Source organism: Kwoniella mangroviensis, assembly GCF_000507465.2.
Source record: "Kwoniella mangroviensis CBS 8507 chromosome 1 map unlocalized Ctg01, whole genome shotgun sequence".
Lineage (NCBI taxonomy): Eukaryota > Fungi > Basidiomycota > Tremellomycetes > Tremellales > Cryptococcaceae > Kwoniella > Kwoniella mangrovensis.
Genome location: NW_027062533.1, coordinates 13,270,941 through 13,293,829, shown reverse-complemented (window position 1 = coordinate 13,293,829; position 22,889 = coordinate 13,270,941). Strand labels below are relative to the sequence as shown.

The following is a 22,889-nucleotide window of genomic DNA, read 5'->3' as shown; positions in this document are numbered from 1 at the left end:
ATACGGCTGGATTGTTGATGGACTGAAATTGTTCTTGGCGACTGCTTCACTGAATATGGATCATCTCTGACCGTATGCCCTACGGTTTGAGGGCCAGAGAGTGATAAGATACTGTTGACAGTGTTGTTGATGGAAATACGAGGAAGGAATGCGTCTCATTCGTAAGGTCGTGTGTATGTTGTATGGTGGCGATGACAGGTACAGGTACACACCATCTTCGGCGATCTCCGCATCAATCGACCCCGCTTGATGACGTCTTGGAGTCGTCTGAGCTGCAGCTGAGATGGGTATTATCAAAACTATTCTTATGCTCAACAAAAATGCTTGAGAAGTATGGCTCTCCCATCGACACCTGTTTGAGATCAGCCTCAAATAGAAAGTTCTGATTTCATCCAAAGCTCATATCCTGTACGGTGTGGACGTCATGCTCAGTTTTCGCGTTTAGCCATGAGTATGGTGGCACCCAAGACCAACTCAACCGGTTGTACCAAGAATCATAACTTGAACTTGAATGAGAACACGCTGATCAATCGTTGGTCAAGAAAAGAGGCCTATTTTCATCGGTGTTTAAAGGTATCAGAAACGACTCGACACTCAACTCTCGATCATAAAAGGCATACCGGGGATACACAATCATGTGTGTGTGTATGTCTCGAATAATTATAACGTTGAGCGACTTGATGGATAAGGTACAGTACACTACTGACAGTGTGATTCGTTGAAGGGGTACATTTACATTATCCTCATTATACCAGTACAAAAGAATTTCTTTACATTTCATCCTCCTCAAAGTTGATCTACTCTCACTTGACGTGGGCAATACTTCGATCTACATATCTCAAGTTATTCGAGTTCACCCGACGATGCCATATTCTGACACACCTACCAAGCAAACTCAAAGATTATTTCTACAGCCTGATGGGTCCAAAGCTCTCAGGAGAACAGAGAGTATAAGGAAATACGTGATGTCACCTTCTCCCATCTCTAAATCCAGTATCGATACGAGTCCAGAATTTTCTTCGACCTTCATGAGTCGAAGTGGGACTGAAATCAGATGGAAAGATAGGACTATTTATCGAATTGGCAGGAATGTCACCGCGGGGTATCCAATAGACCTTATAGAGCAGGAAGTGAGTGTTACCTTTGTTCGGCCAGGTGCAAGATGAAAGGATAGAATGCTGATCATATGAAATGATATGTAGCGACAAGAAGCTGAAGTAGGTCTGTCATCTCGCGAGTCAGGTTACCTCTAAGTCAGAGCTGAAATGGATATGCTGTACACCAATTACTACAGCACCATCTACTGAGAATTCGTAGGTCTATTAACCTCTCTTGGCATCGTTCTTCTTCTATTCCTTTTTCGATTGCTACTGATGTAAAACATTGTCAGTACTAGGATGTAAGCGTCATCTCTTCTCATTCCACAAAAGGAAAAGTCCTGATACGTTAACTCGATTAAACCTTCAGATCCATACCATGGACCAGTCCTTGATATTCTCAAGTCCTCTTCTAGAATGAATCGCAAGAGGATATTGGACATGGGAACGGTAATTTCTGGGAATTACCTTCATATCCATTAGAACCAAAGCTAATTGATTCCTCCGGTATGCCATCGAACTACAGGGCACAGGGATGTAAGTTAATTATCCACCTTGACTTTTCGGGTATAGAGTATCGCACTTTATCGATACTGACGTGTCTTGTATAGATGGGCAACAGATATGGCCGATCTTTTTCCACAGTGAGTTCAATCCTTTTTTCCGTAATGGTGGAAAACAGAACAATCTCAAGCTGATATACACAAATTTCTGCAGTGTTGATGTCATAGGGTAAGAACAAGGGAACTTCGAATATACCGCTCACATGGTGATTAGGACAGATGAGGTGGATATTCAGCCTGAGTGGGTATCTTCTACATGAAATGTCGGTTGAACTGTACTAATCTTACTATCAGATTGGTACCGCCCAACTGCGAGTAAGTTCACTAGAAACATTTTCCTCACAGCCATACAATGACTTTAACTGATAATCATGTAACGAAAATCAAGGTTTTACATGTAAGTCTAAGTAGGCAACTCAACCCAAACGAACAGCATAGTCATAAATTCCCTGTTGTGTCTCCTCGCAGATCCGACTTAACAAAACCCTTACCATACCCTCTATCCAGTTTCGATATCATCCATATCCGATTCCTTTCCACTCGAGTAAGTTTACTGACAATTCTGTGATCGGTCACTGACTGCAGTATGTCGTGGTATAATAGGTTCAATCCTACCCTTCTATACTCTCTCAAGCCCTGACCCTCCTCAGACCAAACGGTCTCCTACTCCTATTCGAGAACTTCACTTTCAGTCCCCCTCAAACAGTTCACGATATCACACCGAAAGGTGTTCAAGCATTTTATGATTGTTATAAGCGATCATTCTCTTCGTCGGGTCTCAAAGTATGTAAATTGGAGGATGTTGTCGGTACTTTAAGGGGTGGGGGAGATATAAAAGGAGATTTGATTAAAGTCCCTATAGGTCATGGAACAGGTGAGTACAGTATATTCTGCGGTGCACTGGTATTGGAAAGTATCAGTAATTAGAATTGCCATTTGAACTAATTTTGGATCTAATCGAATTCGATGGTTTACAGGTAGAATGACTCAATTATCGAAAATTCACTTGATAAACTTAAAGGCATGGATCGAATCTACCAGGTATACCATTATTGAAGGTGGTGGATATACGAATAACGAATTTGATATTCTGAGTGAGTGATCATCCAAATCCTCCAATTTCAGGTCCATCGTATAGCAAACACTGATGGGATACTTTAAATTTGTACGTGACGGGTTCAGGTCAAGCGTTCATCGATGATTTGGAGAAGGAAGAATTGTATACTTGTTATCATTCTCTGTGGGTCAAGAAACCGACGAATGTCAGCCAGAATTCGGAATAGAATATATTTAGGTAGGATAGAACGATCTTATAGTATGGAGTTAGTTCAATCTGGATAAGTAGGAGGGAATACTATCCAGGAGGATCGATGAACGGCCTGAACAGGGTTTTTGGCAAATGATACATGTAGAACGATACTTAACAAATAGATACCGTACAACTTCCGTAAGAATCTTTCCAGCCTTTTGCCTCCTTTTGCATGTTATGTTCATCAAAACAATCCCGTGTTGAGAGTATCTACTACTTCGAAGCGAATTTACCAATTTGATAAGCGCCTTTAGCTGTCAACTTTGCGGCTCCTGCTCCTAGTTTACCTAAACCCGACATGACCTGTGAGATTCGAGAGATTCGAGTGAGCGTCAGCGAAAGTATTATTTGAAGTGAGTTGTTGATGACAGAGAACATAGTGGCGCACTACAGTATATGAGGTAGAGCATCGACCTGATATACAGTGAGGGTAATTGCGAGAATTCTGCTATTGAAGACCCACCTGATCTTTCCTTTCATTCGTTGCAACGCTTCTCCAACCATCATTGACTCTATCCGCTGCCGCTCCAAATGTGTTCTGAGCTCTTTCGGGTATGTATCCTTGGGCCTGTTTCAGGTATGATGATGCGCCAGCAGTGGTCGATGCGGTCGCAGGGGCTGTGTGTGATATGGCAGACGGATTGTCAGTCAAGTATCCTTACCGGGTATCGACTTCCACCTAAAGCTATATATTACATCGTTTAGAAGAAGTGAGCACTCACAAGTAGGTACGTTCCTCCTTGGTGGTTCAGGCGGTACAGGAGGCATCATCCCGTCCCTCCCTACAGGCGGTAACTTCCTACCTCCAGACCCCGAAGAAGATTGATACTCTGATTGAGCTCTGTATCCCTGTCGTTGTGGATCAGGCTGATAATTGAATGATGAGGAGGACGATGCTGGTGGAGGTGGAGGAGGATTTCGACCGCTACCCAAGGATGATAATGAGCCGTATTGTACTGGCTCGGCGGATGGTTGAGATTGACTTTGCCCTGGTCGAGTGGAATTGTTATATGAGGGAGGTGGCGAAGTAGGTGGTCTGCCAGCGGGAGGTGCGGATGCAGCAGGCGGAGGGGTGTAGAACGGATTGGTATATGTGCGTTGAGGGTTTGACATCTTGCCTGTCGATGAGATGGTATCGTGTGTTCAGATGAAGTAGATGAAGAGCTGAAAATCAATGGGAGACAAGAGCAGGAGTGTTGTTGTTGTTATCGTTCTTGGCACAATAATCTTAGCAATTGGTCGGGGAGGAGGATGTGACGTAGTCGTAGTCAGTGATGGAAATTTGATTCCGCTCCTCAACCCACTTGTGACTTGTTGCTCGAAAGCATTCAGAGGCATTCAACGCTGCTTGTTGTAATTCCAGAACCATGAGTTGAGGAGACATCAGCAAGATGAGTTCCCTATTCACAGCCAAAGCCTCAACTCAACCAGAGAGGGCGCAAATATACTCTGCGCATCTGCAGAGCACACTATTACCGGAACTCGAGGTGACCAGACATGCTTTGATTACTGTTGAACACGACATATCCGAATAGTGAGTCTCATCTAATCTTGAGGGGTGCGTTTATCTGCTGATGCATGGGATCCATGCTCTTCAGCGATGATCTTCTGAAGAGACTCGACCAACTCGAAAAAGCTGATGACAGGGGGATAGAAACGCTGAGTGAGCTTGGGGCAGGTGTATGGGTACAAACGAGAGTGTAAGTCCCCCTTCCAAATTATTGGTGGGTTCAAACTAGCTAACCAGGTGGTCTCAAATTCTCAGATCCGATACCAAGACTGTCACCCTCGACTTAGGTCTAGATTTACATATGGATATGCCGTTGCCTGACGCCAGGGAATATGTAATCAAGAAAATAGATGTGTTGAAGAAGTCAGTACAGTAGTCATGGCTTGGTGGTTCTGAACGGGCTGACTCACTTTGCTCGGAGTAGAAAACGAGATAGTCTCAGCAAGAAAGAAGAATTCTTGGTATGGCAAGTTGGGCAGGTCAGTCTACCGACTCAAATACGAAAAATCGGGACCAAAAGAAACTGATCTTATCAGAACGTACAGTTCCACGGAGCACTCTCTCAGTCTGGTGAAAATCCGATATCAGGAATATAAATCTGTTCACGCATACCGACGGTTTCCGGGATTATATATGGTACGTATGCAATCTTTCGAGATACTTTCGTCTGTATGCCTATCTTCTCGATTTATCATTCTAACCGATTCATTCTATTCGTGACCTCAGGTTTTCCAGCAGCAATTAAGCTACGTTTCAAGAACCATCTTCCGAGTAACATCTCTGGTCGAGGTTGAACAATAACGGATCACGCACAATTGAATATGGACCCGACGTCGGTATTACAATCCTACCGTTCTGAACCCCACGATGAAATTCTGCACCCAAGGAAGTCAACACCGATTGACGTCCTCTTGGTTTCGACTTGGTCTTTCTATTTTAAGGTCGGATCTCTACATCCAAGATGAGGAGAGATGAGAGAGAAATCCTATGTCGGGCTGTACGGTCATCAAGCATGAAGTGTACTTTCCGTCGGTAACCATATCAGACCTATGAGATCTGGTTACCTTATTCATACTTTTTGTACGTACCCCTGCCAAGCCACACAGCACGATGCGGAAGCATATGCTTGTACATTTATAAATTTGACTTATCTGTAAGTTATGCATCTTGAATGTACTCACATCAGGCATGAAGCACAGCCTGGATTTTCGGGATTGTGTTGATGGTGTACAGTGTAGATCTGAGATGATCAATCAGGCACAATCGATGTACGAGTCGATCATGGATGAAACGTTCAGCTGAGAATAAGTTTACACTGAACAACTTCCCGAGTAATACTACTGATGCCATTCCAATGGCAAGCTAATGGTAGACATACGACGTACACCCATACCGCCGGTGTCACGGTGATACAGCCCTGGAGATAACGACCTGTGTGAGGCATTGACCTCTTGGCGTCTTCATCCCTGACTTATCCAGACTGTTAAACCAATTATCCATCCTTAGGGCGATGGTGAAACGCTACTTGGTACGTGTATCCTACATATGGTAGTAATCAACATGCGATGCGATGCTGTCGTCACTCCATGTCCGAGATCCCTTTGAGATCCCAAGCGAAGGTGATGAGTAAGACCAAAAAGTTTCTTCCGCTGGGAGTTTTTTCGAAGGGAAGGTACTCATACATATATATGACAGACAAGCTACTGACGTCCGAGAGAAGAGTTGCCATCAACTTTCGAATCCAAATCCGCTACATTCATACACCCTTGCTTTTCCCATACAGCTCATTGACCAGCCAGGATGACTATTGTCAAACCAGCTCATTTCGTTGTAGTCCCCTTAGCTATGTGGTAAGTCAATCATCACATCATCCAAATGACACTGACCAACTATTGTTCTGTCTGCAGAGACCACTGTACTGATTACATGCTTGATGGTTACCTGGATGTAGGGGACATCTTCGACCATTATTACACCTATCACTCAACCTGCTATCTCTTCACCCTCATCTTCACTTGACTATTCTGGTTACTCCCTCTACCGCACCAAGGGTCGAATCAGAGCTGAAATCAACTTCGTTCGCTCATATCTATACCAAATCCCCCTCTGCATCCGGCATTTCGACTCCAACCTCTGATACCGTAGCTGGAAAAGCCACTCACCATACGACTTTAGCAGAACAACGACATGAGGATAAAGCGATAGTAGACAGATTACAAGTCATAACCTGTATCTCACCCAAATTCCATCTTCCAGACCAATGGACTCCGGAAACGATGGCTCAAGAAGGTATAGATTACGCCAAGACTTTACCTAGTTTCATCAAAGGTCTTATGAGTAGAGAACATAGGCTGGATGGCACAATTAACAAGTTTGAGGATATTCCTCTGAATTTCATGATTTACGATGTGAGTCAACTGAAACATGCTCAGTCGTGATACTGTACTAGCTCAGGAGGTTGAATACTGTGTTCTGATTATTATAGTGCTTCCAAACTTTCATCCCGGATGTCATGAAAGGTGTCACCTCCGAAATTCAAAGACCATCGATACCTTTGATAGGGTTTATTCCTAGCAATGCAGCCGCCACTTACCAGTAAGTCAACTACGATTTCATTCAGCTTCTGAGATCTGGTGATGACCGGCTGAATAGCCGTTTATCGAACATATAGTACCTTGGCGAGAGAAGAGAACGGAGGATCTTTTGCTAAGATGCAAAGACTTGTAGATGAGGATATTGCCAGAGGCAGGGATGTTCTGGAAGCATATGCCGAAGTAAGTGTTCCCTTTTCCGAAGGTCTTTTGGTCAACTTCAAGATCGCTGATCGTGCCGATTCCTATGATAGCACGGCTTCAAGACTGAAGGAATAGTAAAGACAATCCCCGGTTTACCTCCCAAGTTTGACTGTGAGTCAATTTTTTTGAGATTGTAAATTATCTCAGCCGATACATTTTGCTAATCCACTCTCCGCGAAATCATAGATGAGTGGTGTAAGTCTTCCCAAGCCATGAGTGCACATTGGGTTTGGGTTTGTGGCTCCACTCATGATCTGATGTTGCTAATGTGACTGTGTCCGCAGGGCCAAACTTCGCTACCATCCCTATGCCCCCTGAGGCTTTCATGTCGATATTACCATCCTACAAAGCAGTCAACGACAGTGCCACGAAGGGTTTGATCTGTCCAACCAGTGCGGATCTGGAGCCAGAAGCTGCTGTTGCTTTGGAGAAGGAATTGGGTAAACGCATCTACATGGTTAGGTGAGTATTTTAACCATAAGTTAAGGGACCCTTGACTGATCTCCCATTCTTGGTTTTTGGTATTGATAGTCCTCAATTCCCCGATGCTGTTTGGGCTGGAGAATATCCCAAGCGAAAAGCTAAGAATGAAGATGATGAGAGGGTTTTCACATTCTTAGATAAGATGGGTAAGAAATATGGACCAAATAGTGTTATCTATGTTAGGTGAGTCGATAAAAGTCATATGGACAGGAAAATATCTCAATGTCATCTGGGAGGTGTTCCACTTTTGGTGTGCTGACGATTTGTGTATACAGTTTAGGATCACTGTTCTTCCCTGTACTTCGACCTGAACTCATTAAATACATCCTTGAATCACTTCAAGAATCTGGATTCCCATTCGTTTTCGCCCACGCCTCAGGGATCGCTCAGGTACCTCCGGAGTTGCTGGATGAGTTGAAAGATGATGAGAATTGTTGTGTGGTGAAGTTTGCGCCTCAATGGGATGTCGTCAATCATAAAGCTACCGGGTATTTTTTGGTGAGTCCGTAATATACTATCGTCGTTAGATAAAGCAAGTAGCATATACATTAATTGTTGTCGGTGTGTGACGATTGTAGTCTCACTGTGGATCAAACAGTACTGCCGAAGTAAGTCAATGTCCAGTACGATACAATATTTTAGCAACTCGAGTATTCTGCACTGTAGTAGCTGATCATAACATTATGCTTGCAGGCTATGTTAGCCGAACTACCAATGGTGTGTATGCCATTCGCAGCTGATCAAGGGGAATTCACCGCGATGTGTAAGTCACCAGCGTCTGATGGTATAGACAGGACCCATATTAATGCCGAAACTCGTTTTGCTGATGTTATAATGTAGTATCTGAGATATACAGAGTGGCAATCGACCTTAGGCAAGTGAAAACCTTCACTAAACCAGAATTTAACAAGCTCTACGATGGAACGATCATCGCAGGTACGGAAGAAGCTATCAAAGCCGAATTGAAGGAAACTTGGGACAAGATAAGAGGTCCTGAAGGTGAAGCTATGAGACAGAGATTGAAAGAGCTCAAAGCGGTTGTGAAGCAGGGCTGGGAGAGTGGGAGATCAAAGAGAGATATGGTGGCGCTTGGTACTTCGCTTTAAATGATCGTCTCACACTCTACAAGATGCATGTGTGGACCACTTATCATGGAAAGGATTGGAATTCACTTTATGCAACCTCTGCTGTTATCTCATGCAGGCTCATATCAGTCGACCTGGGCGCGGCATGTAATAGTGTTTATCTGAGATCGACTCTCTCTGCAATAGCTAGCAATTTGACTGGATCATCCCAATCTGGCAGAAGAGGTGTAAGTAAGGAAAGGCTTGATATCGACTTGACGTTCAATACTAAATACTCCGGACCCAAGAAGGAGAGGCGTTGCTGGCTATATGACCCATTAAATGCTCTAGAATCATCAAAGTAGAATTGATGAATTAGTCTACTTCAAGAATCTCTCTCGTGTCTGGGATGTAAGCTGTAAAGAGCCAGAAGGTGTATTGGTCGGTGTAAATGTTCCCTTATCGACCCACGCGTGCCACACTCTTGAGCTGGAGTCATTAGTTCGAGGTATGAATAGATTTGCTTGTGCTTCCGAATAGTTTAGTTGCCCGATACAATCTGGATGTGTTCGACTTCCCAGAGATTGACTTGTCGGTCATCAAAAATTAAGTGTGACTTTAGCATGAGATCCATTTGAGGTGACAGTGTCGGGAAGGATGTTAAATTTTGGAGCACACCTTGAAAGGAGATAGAATGTACTGTACATGATTTTCATATTGGCAAGGGAGGTCAGGAACCATACGGGTTATAGCATAGAAGCATCAAACCCAAGATGAGATTCTGATATACCGCACAAAGTACCGCATACGGTACTATACATTCGTGAAATCATATCAACTTATTAAGTTGAATGCCATAGATTGCTCATTGCAACCCGCCTTCCAAGCCTTTCATCCAAACAACATCGACTGTGCCCCGAGTTTTCTCAAAACTCAAACTCAGGCAGCGTTTGAACAGATCGATATCTGCGGGTTGTACTAGCACTAGTATTCGGAGTGATCCATCTAACGGGACCTCGATAACCTGCCACAGGGTTCGTGGCAGACAGATCGAAATCACTGTTCAAGATGATGACCGGAGCTCTTTCACCTGTATTCGTAGAGGAGTTTTCAGGTATCAATGCTGAGCAATTGAGTGTGTATCTCTCGATTTCATATGCGGATGATCCCTCCGGTACTTGTGATACCATACTTATGCCTGTATCTCTCACTTCTTCAATCTCGTAGCATCGGGTGATGATATCTCGCATAGATAGCAAGAATGCTCCATGTGTAAGAATAGGGACAGTCCGCGCTCCATCTCTTTCAGTCCTAGTTGGAGAGTGGTTGATTGTTAATCATTCTGACCGGATATCTTGTCCACCTTCAGTCAAAGGAATAAAATCATCAGAAGCAGCTCCTGCCATTCGCACCAAGCTTCCTTTCCATGATTGAAACTTTTTCTCTCTGGGAGAGTCGCTCACTAGGACTTCCCAATCTTGTGGCCTGGTATGTTGGCTGGTGTCATTGTATTCTTGTCTTAGATGTGTATTGTGTAATTCCATCGAGTGTAAAGTCACAGATTGTACTGGACAAGTGGTGTTGACAGACTCTGTCGATAGCATGCCTTCGTACTTGATTCGTAAACTTGCATCATCCACCGAGAGGTAATCTGCTGGATGGACGCACAGCTCTGGGAATGGGAAAGGTGGGGCCATGATGACAACTACAAATCGCTGAGGCGGTATTGGTTCAGATCGAGTGTGACGAGATGATAGTGTCGCTCGTAATGCGTTGCTTGTCTTTCACCTCGCTTTTATAGGTTACTCACTGCACACGAGCTCTTAGTCTATTAATGATGACTGGTAAAGACAGAAGTATGCTATATGAAAGGTTGACATGTGCTCTTTTCTTTCCATCGTCTTCGCTTTGTAAATTATTTTATATGCCTTCATGGTACGCGATTTTTTGAAGAAGCATATCATTAAAAGCTGTGCTTCGTCAGAATCATTGCTTCTGATCAATAACGGAGAAGGTCTCTCAAGGTGCGAGATGCACTAATTCGATGACATCAGGATCGGCCATATCTCGCCTCATATAAAGGAAGTGCATGAAAGGTTTATCTCTCGCTTATGCTATGCAGAAGACTGTCAGCGTCTCCTCGTTCTCGAGGCTGAAAAACAGACGGGTCTTATCATTACAAGACAAGGCTTGTCTGCATTCGGACATGCAAGATACCGCAGAAGGCAAGAGATTCACATCAGCTACAGCTACATTCAGAATGATTTGCTGACCATGACGATTATACATTCTTTCGGCCATCTTAGCTACAGCCCGCCTCCTGCCTGCGTGAGGCTATTTAGCTCTGTAGTGACTAATACGTAATTTTGAGGTTCATTACCTCAAATGTCAGAAAATGCATGAATTATCATATATGCCTTACTTTGTACAAGCTAGAATGGAAGTAGAGTACAAGATGTTTCTTCTGACCCGCGGCCAACAATCGTTCTTCTGTCCGCCTCTATCGTGACGAGTGGTACTTATTGTACTACACCTTTCACTACACCCATAACAGATTTATTCCATGTATGTCCTCACAATACACCTTGACTGTATAGCCCAGCCAAAAACCAGACCACAACAGTAAGCGACCAACCCTTTACATGATCAAAAATACATTGACAATAGCCAATGACTCACCTGTAATATTGGAAAGTATCATACAACCTCGTATAATTACTACCCGTCGAACTGACTATCAACCTCTCCAAATAACTATCGACCGCGTGTGTGGTTAAACCTAATTGGAACCTTTCTCTGAAATGGGTAGAGGTTTGTTCGCCGAACAATGTGAAACAATCTAATTTCGAGTCTATGGTGTGATCCTATTAGCTATTTGTTTAATACGCAAGATTAAATTCACTCACTCTTTTGCATCAATTCAACAATTGCTGTTACACCATCATGATAATCAGCTTTCCATCCAACCGAAAACATGTGATCACCACAATCAATTGAAAGCCGAACTCACTGATCAAACTGTCCGAGTGCTTTCTGGCAGCTTCAAAACCTTCTTTGAAGAGTTTCTTGAAATACATATAACCTGGACTATCTAATCCACCCATTATATCGACGTATTCCTGCAACACAAACGCGTACCAGAACAATCAGTACCTCAGTATCCTTATTCCCGCACGATAAGAAAAAACGAAATGATAGACTGAAGTGCAATTTGATTGTTGAATTTAACGTAACGTGTACTCACAAGTGGCATCTTGAACGGAGCAGCTTCGAAACCCATATTACCTGGTGAATTCGATAACATGAACCCAAAATCGATATGTATCAAATGCCCATCGTGATCCACCAGGATATTTCCATTATGCCGATCTTTGATTTGGAGCAAGTAGGTGACGATGGAATAGCCCGCAAGGGATCGTATAAAGTTCCGTTGAGCACGGAGGTATCGACCTGAATCGGGTTTACCGTATGTCTAAAACCAGAACAACAAGATTATCAGTAAAGCACAGAGACGGAGTCAGAAAGACTTACATTGACATAATGGTCTTTCAACGATACATGACCTATCGGACCACCTTCTGCCAATCTCTTAGCGTATTCCCCTTTCTTGATAGAGTGTACGGAGACGGCGTCGGTAATAGTCTCGACCAGACCGGATGTCTCCCCTGTTATCAATATACGGAAGCTGAGTGTATCCCAAGCAGATTAGCCGATGATCAGTACCGCAATCAGCAAAGAATATGACAAGATCCACTCACAACCTAACCCAGCATTCACATTTCTCCTCTTTCCATATCCTACTGAATCTCTCTATCAGCTGAGTGGCCAGTTGTTCTTGTCTAAGATCCGCTCCTGTCTTCACAATCACCGATATGACCTGTTTTACAAGACAAAGCAGAATATGATTATGAGCGTTAGAGAACAAAGGCAAAAAGGGTTGGTAGTTTATTTTTTTGAAAATTACATTGAGGTTTCACTCACATCCCAATTAGCCAAATGACCCCAAGGTGAATTAGCTCTTATCCTAGACTTCTTAGCTGTCCAAGACTCTTTGAATACCGCGGCTAGAATGAGTTGACATAATCAGTACTTTCTCTGAAGAAAAGGACAATCTATTACTTGTTGATTTTATGTTGTTTGACTCACCAGAAGGATCTGCTTTATTCAATTCCCTCCTTACGATCCCTTCATCCTCAGCCGTCTGATGTCCGCCCTCAGCAGCGGCACCAGCACTATCACTCTTCCCATCAACAGGAGTCGGGGAAGTGGTAACTTCGACACCTTCAGGTCTATCCGTCATTCTCGCGACTCGTTCTTCCTCCAATGCCATCATCTCTTCCATTATCCTCTCTCTTATCGCAGCAGCCTGGGCAGCAGCCAATTTCAATTTACCTCCAGCCGCTTCGACTTTTGGTGCTGGAGGTAAAGATGATTGACCTTCTCCACCCGGTGATTTACCTGTTATCCATCCTGTTCCAGGTATCCAAGATGAAGAACCACTCTGATTCCCCTGAGCTCCCCCGCCGGCTTCTTGCGTGGGTGATACCAGAGATGCGTTCAGTTGGGCTAACATGACAGCGGCAGTGCGCATCCTTTCTGAATAATCTTCTAACGTAATAGCCCGTTTTGTAGGTGCATGTAATCCGATTTCCTGATTAGCCAAATTCGGCGAAGAAGGTGCTGAGCGTAAAGTTGGTTGAGAGTTTGAAGGTACATCCAAATGGTTTGGATCTTCACCTATAGGCGAAGTAACAAGATGTTGGTTGACGTTGGATAACAGATCGGGCGTTTTAGGTAAACTTGGTGAACCCAGTATTCCATTCCCTCCGAGGGAAGATCTTCTAGACGGGAATTCAGAGATGGATGATCCTTTTTCCCAAGCTACCATATCCAGCTGTTTATTCTTGGGTGCAGTAGGTAAAGGGACACTATCAGAAAGGTCGGGTATCGTATCATGAACGGATAATTTGGCTCCATATAATTGTTCCACCAGGTCCATCTCTTCAATCTCATCCGGGGTGATGTCCTTTCTGGATGAATCTGGTTCTTGATCAGATGGGTCGATACGAGGTATAGAGGATGGCATGGGTGATCCAAATCCTGGTCCATCGGCACCTCCAAATCCTAAGCTATTGGAGGCTGATAAATCTGGTCTACCAGGTGTGACACCTCCCGTCGCTGCACCACCGATCGAACCCGAGTGATTTAATTTTCTCCTCTTCATATCCTCTTGGACAACAATCTTCTTGAGTAAATCCCGGTTTTCCCTCCTTATAGGGTCAAAATCCAAATCACCTTCTAGGATTTCTACATGGATGAGATAAGGTGCTCTCTCAGCGGAGTTGAGCACGACCGAATCTCCAGGCGATATCCTCACTACCCTGGCATGGGCTTTCGATCGGACTCTATCTCCTCCAGGACGTGATTTCAGAGGATACCCGGCTGGAGTTTCACCACCTGATTCGTGACCATGGTCTGCTGCGCACCACAATGGCATACATACCTGTGCACACACAAAGTATAAATTTAGCTTAAAAGCTCATCATGAGAGAAGAATGGCCAAACTCACCTCTGCAGGTAGGTTGTGATTCAAACTAGTCAATTCCGCTCTCAACGCACTGACTCTAGCAGGTTTAGGGATCACCAATAACCTATTACTTATATCCTCCAGTAACAGTAAAAACCTGACTTCGCTCCTACAATAATGACTTCTCAGCAACTGTCTCTGAGCATCGATACTGTACGTAGCTAAGAGAGCTTCAGGGGGTGGGGGTCTATCTAAGGGGTACAATCGATTGGAACTTGCTGATCTTGATACTGGTAATTCCGGTACCGAGTAGAACGGTTGATGAGTCAATTTGGGTGGTGTATGATTATGAATATAATTGTTACTCGAACCAGATATTGATTGAGGTTGAGATTGGGAAGGTGTCAACTGACCGAAAGGATCTGAGCCTTTTCTTGGTCTACCTTTACCGAGTAGTGGATTGGGAGAAGGTGATCTAGACAAGTTGGGTGTGGTGGAAGATCCTGAATGGTGCTGCAATTGGATCATCGATTGTGGGTGTTGAGTTTGATGTAAAGGTAACAAAGATCTTTTGATTGTCGAAGCAGCTTGAGATTGATTGGCATCTTCATCCTCTTCCGAATTATCTTCATCATCCGCCAACATTGTACCATTGTTATTCCTCTTGTTCCACCTATTCGGGGATGACAGATCCGCACCTCCAGATTGATCAACTTCTACCATGGATCTTCCACTTGCATTTCTTTCTGGATCATCTCTAGGTCTCCTCCCCTGTGTTATAGCCCATTCGCCTGCTAGTTCCACCAACCCACTCATACCAGGTGTACTAGCCAATATCACCCCCATACCCACCAACGCAGGTGGTATATGATTATTTACTCGGATGGGTGCACTAGTGGTTGAAGAAGACTTGATGAATCCACCAGAAGGAGTCGACGAGGAGGTTGTGAAAGATAGTCCTCTTGAGCTTGATGAGGGAGACATGCAAGGTGATTGGGGTAGAGAGCGATAAGGTGATCTGGAAGGTTCAGGTGGATCTCCGAATATGATCTCATGACATTTATGCAATATCCTCTGACAGATCATGAACGGACGTGGATTTGTGACTCTAGATGGGGTTAGATCCCTCAAGGCAGCTTGCATGAACCAAAATGTCTAGCACAACCGCCAAAGAGGATCAGCTACTAAGACCACATACAACAAAGCGGCTGTGAAACTCACCAGCATAGCAGAATGTGTACTCTCTTCAGCTCTCGATAGTATGAATGATTCCAGAGCATTTGATTGAGTGGGATACGTGAGTAATAAATGACTAGCAGGCGATAGAATCTCAGTTAGACCTCTTGTATCCGGTTTCATGTCAGACAGAGGACATACCATATCTGAGGCCAATAAAACTCAACTTCCTCCGGAGGCATCTTCTTCATTCTCCAGCATAGATAATGAGATATACCTATATTATCTGGATACGTCTTGAGGTATTGCATGGCGAGGGACACGGAGAAGTATGGGGAAAGGAACAGCCGGAGACTAGATTTACGAAAGGAGAAATGTCAGATATAGATGTTACAGGCTGTGATGCGAAGTAGTCACGTACAGTAATGCGTGGGACATGATGGCCTGTGGGGATGCTAAGCTGCATCAAGCTTTCTAAAGTATGAGAGATAGATGACAAGGGATTTGATGTTGTTATAAGGCAGATGAGGTGGAGGGAGGATGATGAATGTCGATCACGTCGATGATGGTACACGATGTCAGGAGAGATCCGTGTCGTGTGGTTTTTGCTGAGTCTGCTGCAGTTCTACAGCACCCTGTACAGCTGTCGATTTGCTGGTCAGAGGTTGTATGCTAGATATCAGATGGAACTGTAATGTTGTAAAGATGGATAGATGGGATGGTGAGACATGGATTAACTCGAGTAAACTTGTCACGTTGGCCGATTGATCAACTCGTTTTGACGCGTGCGACTTTGAAAGGTTGGGGGAGCGTTCGACGCACCCTTACGGTTAGGCAGTGTTATCCGATCGCATCGATGGATCACTTCATGATGACATGAGCAGCTGGAAGAGCGAGGAAGGGCACAGTAGCCAGTGAAAGCACGACGGCCATCATATGTACAACAATCATGCATGATCTGGTTACTTCTTTCCTAGTGGACCCAACCGTTCATGATCATCACTATCCGAGCCAATTTCACCTTCATCTCCTATTCCAAATTTGCCCCGTTCTGCTAGTTCTTCTAGCTCGCTTTCGACATCATCATCATCCTCTTCCTCTATTGGCCCTTTATGCTTTCCCTTGGCTGATCTCCTATTCTTGCCTATCCCCAAAATACTAGCAGCTTTGCTAGGTATGGGATGATTGGTATCGGAGTATGCGATTGGGGTGGGCTGGTGTAATTCGGGAATCTCCTGTAAGGCATGGGTAGGTAGGGAGTCTGTCGAGGCGTTGTCGTGGGTGAAAGTAGTTGCTGGTGGCTATGTCAATATCTTACATCAGCTGCATTGTGACTGCATGTGAAGAGAGAGAGGGAGAGAGACCTACTCCGTCTTCTGATAGTCGTATACCAGTCGGTGTTCTCGATGGAAAGCTGAAGCCACTTTATACATGAGCATATACCCCAGCTCAGGATAGATATCGTAGGTAATACTGCTCACTTGAGTGGTAAGGATGTCTGCGATCTGTTAGATCCCCTCCTTCGCCAGTATAGATATGCACCACAGGCTATCATGATTAGTAGTAACGGAAATAAGTAGGAGAATGGTGAAGGCGGTTGATCATTCTCGTCTCGTATGATAATCATCTTTTCCAATATCGCTGTCGTTGTCAGACTGTGGTCCGGTGAGCTTCCGTGTGAGTCGATGATACGGACATCTTCTGGATTCGAATCATGAGATGGGAATGCATAGAGAAGATGTAGAGTTTTGGTAGCTAGGTGGTGGTCCTAGCATGATGCCACGTGGGAATGACATACTAAGTAGTCTAAACTTGGCTCGACTCTACGCGATCCCCGATACCATCCATAGACTTACTCCTTTCTTCTCTCTCATCCTGGATATCATTAACCTTTTGTATACCTTCTTTCTTATATTCACTCTCACCATCCCATCCCTCACACCATATCTACCCGACTTATCACCGTCCATATACTGGACCATACTCTCTTTCAAGACGTATCAACACTTTACATAGGGCATGACGGCTGACAGGTGAGCTCCTTGTTATATCCGGCAATTCCGGCTTTCTCTTCAACTGTTGATCGTAGATCACTGATATAACATACAATATGATCAGCCGTCAGGCTCCTTATGATGGGCCATGGACCAAGAGAGCTAGACAGACTGATGAATGGCTGAGTCGTAGGTGCCTTGTATCTCTAATCTACGAGGAACATCGCTAATATGGATTGGTGATGTAGAACACAAAGTGGTTAGTTTACCTCTTCTCGTGTACAAAGGAGGCCCGGCATGATGGCACAGAGGCGAAAAGGGGCTGAATGGCTGGCTCATCATAAATAGGTCGTATCAGCAACTACAGCTTCGCTGTTATCGACCTTCGCGGGATTCCCCTTAGACTCGCTAAAATCGAGATTACAGTCTAGTAGAGAGAACCTATCGATACCCAGGTTAGCTGCTGAGGTAGTGAAAGAGGAAGGTATAGGAGGGTGAGAATCCGGTTCTTCAAAAAGATTTTCCTGTGCTGGGGAACTGACGCCTTTGATTAACGATGTACTAGTTTATGGAGAGGATTTCCGTAAGCTTCAACATGTCCTTTATCAGCTACGAAGCTTACTCTGTTCGTCCTAGGTTACCTCTCATCACGATATCGATAGTCCGTACGATATCATTCACCATCTACACCTCAACTAAACGTATCCTCAACTCCGTACCCTCAACGTCAACTTCCCCTACCACCAAAGAAGGTCAACAACAACCTTGGGTGGATCTGAAACTTGGATTATTCACTAAAGATTCAGCGGCGGATATAGCTATCACAAGTTGGTTGGCGGGTGCGGCGAGTGGGTCAGTAGTCTGTGTGGGATCTGCACCCTTTGAGCTGGTCAAGGTGAGGTAGACTGTCCGTTTCGATCAGATTTATGAAAACATACAAGCCTTGCTATCTTGTTTGCCGAAAGCACACATATATATCACGCTATACTAATCTTGATTCTTACTCTCCACACAGGTCCGTCGTCAACTGGAATATCAGATATTTCGAGACTCTCACCCCGAGATATTCCGGCCGAACCCCCCTCCATCAGCAGGAGCGTCCCTTCCTACCAATCCCACGCCCGCACCTAAACCACCTGCATTCGTCCCTCCCACAACTATCCAAGCTGTTAAACTCATCATCAACTCATCGGGCTATAGAGGATTATATATAGGATGGAGATTACATTTCATCCGTGATACACTTGGTACAGCGTTGTATTTCGCTGAATACGATGTCATGCGTTATTATCTCGGTAGATCTAAATCCACTTACCACCCAGGTCAAGGTCAAGGGGATATAGGAAGTGGAGCGAAAGCCGAGATTCAAGGCGATGTGCCAAACTGGGCTAAAAGTTTTTTACCCAAGAGTATGATACCGTTTTTATGTGGGAGTTTGGCGGGGGTCAGTAGTTGGGCGTTGATATATCCCGTCGATGTGAGTCTTTTTCTCATATAAAACTGATATGGATTGTGAATGTTGGCTGATCGCATTTGTGGTATATCATATCAATATTACAGGCTATCAAGGTGAGTCATCGATGCAGGAATGACTCTACGAATTTATGATAACGTATATGCTGATGACAACGTCTCGTTTGCTCCGTACATAGACCAAAGCCCAACAAAGGGGATTATCGGGTCTCGAACCTCGTACACCATGGGTACAACTGAAGAGATTGGTAAGAGGTACGAATAAGGATAATCCAAAACCATGGTTAATGGGTATAGCGCGATTGTATAGAGGGTGAGTGGGAGTACGACTGCAAATGATATTATTGGTTTGGCTCGATTTGCTGATCTTGAAGAACTGGCTTGTTTTGATTAGTCTCGGTGTATCGATGATACGTTCAATGCTCACTCACGGATTACTTTGGACGATAGTGGATGCAGCTGGTAATTGGATCGAAACGAAACCTTTTGAGAGGTTGGCCATCAAGACTATGGGTGAAATGAAATAATCTTAGTCGGCCATTTCACTTGGAAACTCCCTCTCACCTCCAGTCGACTCAGGATTAGGTCCTATCACCCTCATGCCAAGCCAGGTCCTATATACGCGGAACAGGACAGATTAGGATCTAGAAGGAGGACCTGATGTGAAAATCAAATTATAGAAATGTATTATCAAATACGCATATAGAGAACGAAAGTGGGAGAACACCAGGTCCAAACTCGGGCTGTATATGTCCCTTTGTCAATCTTTGACTCGCTCCAGTAGTTCTCTCGCTCGATCAACCCGAGTGGCAGAGGGAAAGAGAACTCGATTCCACAAGGAGATAATAGGAGCTGTATAGATTTGGTATGGAGCGTACAAGATGATAAACAAAATGAGTAAGGTAATACGAATCAATCGGAAGTGAACAAGGATCTTTTGTAGCTATATATATCAATCAATTAGAATCACTGGACATCAATCGCAACATAGTATAACATATCATATCAATCTAGCAAATTGAACAATAAATGCATAGAGTAGAGTACTACCATTACGATGTAGTAGGTTTTTAGCCGAATGCGATGTACTGATTGATTGTAACACTTTCTATTCTACTCCAAAGCGACATGAGCTCACTCTGGGTTGATAGGTAGTGATGAATTCATCCCATCTTTACATGCCATAGTGGTCAGGATCAATATGCCCGAAAGGACTGTTCAGTGGGGCAATTGATTTGGGATTTCACTCTCAACCGCGTTGAGCCGTCCAGATCATTTCTATCGCTATCTTGATCGTCTTCCTGGATCTAGATCAGTCTACTCCCCACGTCCCTTGCCTCAAAGATTGTTATCACAATTGTTCTTCCTGCCATGTAGTTTCACTCCATTCCTTCGTACCCATCTGACTCAATCTACTAACACATCTAGCAAATGCGAACAATTCTTCATCACCTTGGAAAATCGACGATGCACCAATATCACTTGATGTCAAACCTAGTTCTTCCATTACTATACGACGTCACAACCCGAGAATCAGCTGGTGTGATCTTTGATTCTGAAAGTATGGGAAACAAAAGATAACGTACCACTTTTCATATGTTCATCTTCAGCTGCTGAACCATGTTTGTCTGAGAATATCTGGAAGATCGGTGCTTCCGAAGAGATGAATATCTTGGTCCGGTTCTCGTAGCATGCTACAAGGGTGGTAAGTGCACAGGATGAACAGTAAATTAGTTGTCAAGTATCAAAAAAAAAAAAAAAAAAAAAAAAGGATCGTCGCATGACTGCTTCTCGATTAGGCTGGCCTCTCGACTCCATTGATCACCGTATTATGTACGAGTAAATCGAAAGTACCACTCACCATCGATAAAAGTGATAAACCTCCTCGCCTGATCCCTCTCCCCCAACCCCAATTTCGGTACATCCTCCACAAACAACGTCCCAAACCTCCCCGTAATTTCTAGATAATCAGCAGCTGACAATGGTCGATTACACAGATCATCGAATTTAAACCTTGCTATCGACCCTGATGATTCCGGTACAGTCAAATTACGTCCCCATAGAGGGATTTGCTTGTTTTGCGTTACTTCGTTGGAGATAGGGTCGGTGGAAGCGAGAGATTCGAATAGTTTGGTCATTTCTGATTTGACTTCTGGGGAGAGGGGAGAGTAGTATACTTTGGAGAGTGCTCGAGGTATTTTACGATAGTCTATGACAAATAAAAGATCAATATGGTGATATGACGTTTTGTAGACCATGATCGGATGGTCATGATATGGTATGATTGCCAGTGATGATACGGATAGGTGACGACCCACCTGTACCGGAATCCAAATCGACCACTTCGAATCGCTCTTTGATCAATTCTATAGCGGGTATGAATGATTGTCTCTGTATACCGTTGATGTATAGCTCGTCAGGATGTCGACTACAAAGGAGAATGCGGAGACCAGATTTAGCTTTCTGATAGGATTTGACTGAAAGATGAAGCTGAGAGAGTTGCTATACTCATACTCACTTTGACGTCATCACGCAAACCACACCGTAAGACATCAGTCTCTCTAAAAGCTGTCGGAGGATCATAGCCGTTACGATATCTGTCACCTGTAAGAGCAACACAAGTATCAATCAAGGTACATAATATGTCTGTGAATGACTGTCATCGACTCACTTGAAACTCATCAAAACACAACACTCTTCCTTCCTCTGCCAGACTCCTAGCCACTTCAGGCATGGCATCTTTCTTCCCTAACCCCTGCATCTGGTATTTCTTCGTCACAGCGTGCTGCCGCTGTAACACATCTAACATGAACGAATGGAAATGTATCCTCGTCGATCCGTATCCTCCTTTCTGAGTAGATTTGAATTGAGATGGAAGTGTCGAGTGAAATAGGTCCATCAACATTGTTTTGCCGGTACCTACTGATCCGTATAGGTATAGACCTTTGGGAACTTTATCTAGAGGGATTGAAGGTGGATGAGAGGATGGGGAGTGGGGTCCTAACAGTCTAGAAAGCTGAATATAAAGCGGTATATCGTTTGTTTACATTAGTGGTAATACCTCCTGAGGCAAAATAGTAGTAAAGAACGCACGAATCCCCCTGATTTCCCTTCCACCTCTGGCGGTATCTCTCCAGGATCATAATGTTCTAAATCATTCCACAGCCGCTGGAGTTTCTTGATTATCTCTTTCTGACTTGGATCTTCCCTCAATACTTTATCCTGTATCAGATGAGTGTATCTCGTCATGGGATCTACAAGAAAGATCAAATCAGTTTTAGCCCCTCGGTCTGTGACATGATTGAAAACTGACCTTTGTAAGATGCTCTAGCTTCTGCTGCATGAGTCGAGAGAGTATGAGGCGGTGAGACATGTTCGTTTCTCCTCCTGCCTGAGGTGTGCAGGCTATACCGCTGGATTGGACCTAACGGTGCAGTTGGCCGGACACAAAAACGAGTAGATCCGGATAAGAGTCTTGCGGGTCTAGGCAGAGCTGCTCGAGCAGCGAGTAGCGTCCGAGTGCTCATGGTGTGATATATGCACAGAGAGGTGTCTACCGAGGTGGACTGGTGAGATTGGTGAGATCTGAGTGTTTTCGTATGTGATGTTATATATGTACTCGAGTAAACTCCCATTTGCAGTACTACTCGTACTCGTAGTTGGCCGACTTTATCTTTGAGCGGTCGGCAATCTACTGCATAGCATACGAGTAAGATTAGTGCCACATCTGACATTAGCTAGGCTTGTGACCCACCTGAATACGTAATCCCCGATGGAATGCTACTCTGTCCAGGCACGGCTGATGGTCATGCATGGATGTAAACAAATCATGTCAGTCCACCCGCGACTGGCTTTCAGAACATGATCATACCTGCATCTCATCAGCTTGAACTGCCTT

At 44.2% G+C, this 22,889-nt stretch overlaps 8 protein-coding genes across 8 annotated transcripts; 4 read left to right on the top strand and 4 right to left on the bottom strand.

The window, feature by feature from the left end:
• Window positions 1-863: 863 nt before the first annotated feature.
• Window positions 864-2,943, top strand: I203_105016 (uncharacterized protein; the record flags this gene model as incomplete). The annotated part of the gene is made up of 11 exons (XM_065517668.1): window positions 864-1,130; window positions 1,203-1,221; window positions 1,468-1,547; window positions 1,624-1,634; window positions 1,709-1,741; window positions 1,875-1,901; window positions 1,955-1,975; window positions 2,129-2,204; window positions 2,264-2,534; window positions 2,638-2,754; window positions 2,843-2,943. The coding sequence occupies 11 exons, from the start codon at window positions 864-866 to the stop codon at window positions 2,941-2,943; spliced, it is 1,023 nt and encodes a 340-aa protein (XP_065374486.1).
• A 239-nt stretch (window positions 2,944-3,182) lies between these two features.
• Window positions 3,183-4,082, bottom strand: I203_105015 (uncharacterized protein; the record flags this gene model as incomplete). The annotated part of the gene is made up of 3 exons (XM_019143404.1): window positions 3,183-3,272; window positions 3,433-3,587; window positions 3,692-4,082. 3 exons carry the CDS (start codon window positions 4,080-4,082, stop codon window positions 3,183-3,185), a joined length of 636 nt encoding a protein of 211 aa, XP_019006453.1.
• A 278-nt stretch (window positions 4,083-4,360) lies between these two features.
• I203_105014 (prefoldin, alpha subunit) lies at window positions 4,361-5,075 on the top strand (the record flags this gene model as incomplete). Its single annotated transcript, XM_019143405.2, has 5 exons — window positions 4,361-4,503; window positions 4,568-4,669; window positions 4,735-4,842; window positions 4,904-4,958; window positions 5,025-5,075. 5 exons carry the CDS (start codon window positions 4,361-4,363, stop codon window positions 5,073-5,075), a joined length of 459 nt encoding a protein of 152 aa, XP_019006454.2.
• Window positions 5,076-6,279: 1,204 nt separating this feature from the next.
• I203_105013 (uncharacterized protein) lies at window positions 6,280-8,863 on the top strand (the record flags this gene model as incomplete). Its single annotated transcript, XM_065517667.1, has 11 exons — window positions 6,280-6,329; window positions 6,431-6,887; window positions 6,965-7,074; window positions 7,151-7,253; window positions 7,325-7,385; window positions 7,559-7,736; window positions 7,806-7,940; window positions 8,033-8,255; window positions 8,336-8,365; window positions 8,451-8,520; window positions 8,598-8,863. The coding sequence occupies 11 exons, from the start codon at window positions 6,280-6,282 to the stop codon at window positions 8,861-8,863; spliced, it is 1,683 nt and encodes a 560-aa protein (XP_065374485.1).
• Window positions 8,864-11,496: 2,633 nt separating this feature from the next.
• On the bottom strand, window positions 11,497-15,962 carry I203_105012 (uncharacterized protein; the record flags this gene model as incomplete). The annotated part of the gene is made up of 13 exons (XM_065517666.1): window positions 11,497-11,672; window positions 11,728-11,751; window positions 11,832-11,940; window positions 12,066-12,293; window positions 12,353-12,506; window positions 12,580-12,698; window positions 12,803-12,885; window positions 12,968-14,324; window positions 14,391-15,240; window positions 15,331-15,503; window positions 15,570-15,660; window positions 15,726-15,878; window positions 15,946-15,962. The coding sequence occupies 13 exons, from the start codon at window positions 15,960-15,962 to the stop codon at window positions 11,497-11,499; spliced, it is 3,534 nt and encodes a 1,177-aa protein (XP_065374484.1).
• A 524-nt stretch (window positions 15,963-16,486) lies between these two features.
• I203_105011 (uncharacterized protein) lies at window positions 16,487-17,079 on the bottom strand (the record flags this gene model as incomplete). Its single annotated transcript, XM_019143408.1, has 3 exons — window positions 16,487-16,825; window positions 16,893-16,938; window positions 17,006-17,079. 3 exons carry the CDS (start codon window positions 17,077-17,079, stop codon window positions 16,487-16,489), a joined length of 459 nt encoding a protein of 152 aa, XP_019006457.1.
• A 555-nt stretch (window positions 17,080-17,634) lies between these two features.
• Window positions 17,635-19,518, top strand: I203_105010 (uncharacterized protein; the record flags this gene model as incomplete). The annotated part of the gene is made up of 8 exons (XM_065517665.1): window positions 17,635-17,707; window positions 17,767-17,777; window positions 17,867-18,012; window positions 18,084-18,101; window positions 18,155-18,413; window positions 18,534-18,995; window positions 19,171-19,304; window positions 19,386-19,518. 8 exons carry the CDS (start codon window positions 17,635-17,637, stop codon window positions 19,516-19,518), a joined length of 1,236 nt encoding a protein of 411 aa, XP_065374483.1.
• An 824-nt stretch (window positions 19,519-20,342) lies between these two features.
• I203_105009 (uncharacterized protein) lies at window positions 20,343-22,518 on the bottom strand (the record flags this gene model as incomplete). The annotated part of the gene is made up of 8 exons (XM_019143410.1): window positions 20,343-20,500; window positions 20,578-20,685; window positions 20,853-21,200; window positions 21,310-21,419; window positions 21,510-21,595; window positions 21,663-22,007; window positions 22,085-22,245; window positions 22,305-22,518. The coding sequence occupies 8 exons, from the start codon at window positions 22,516-22,518 to the stop codon at window positions 20,343-20,345; spliced, it is 1,530 nt and encodes a 509-aa protein (XP_019006459.1).
• Between the last annotated feature and the right edge of the window lie 371 nt (window positions 22,519-22,889).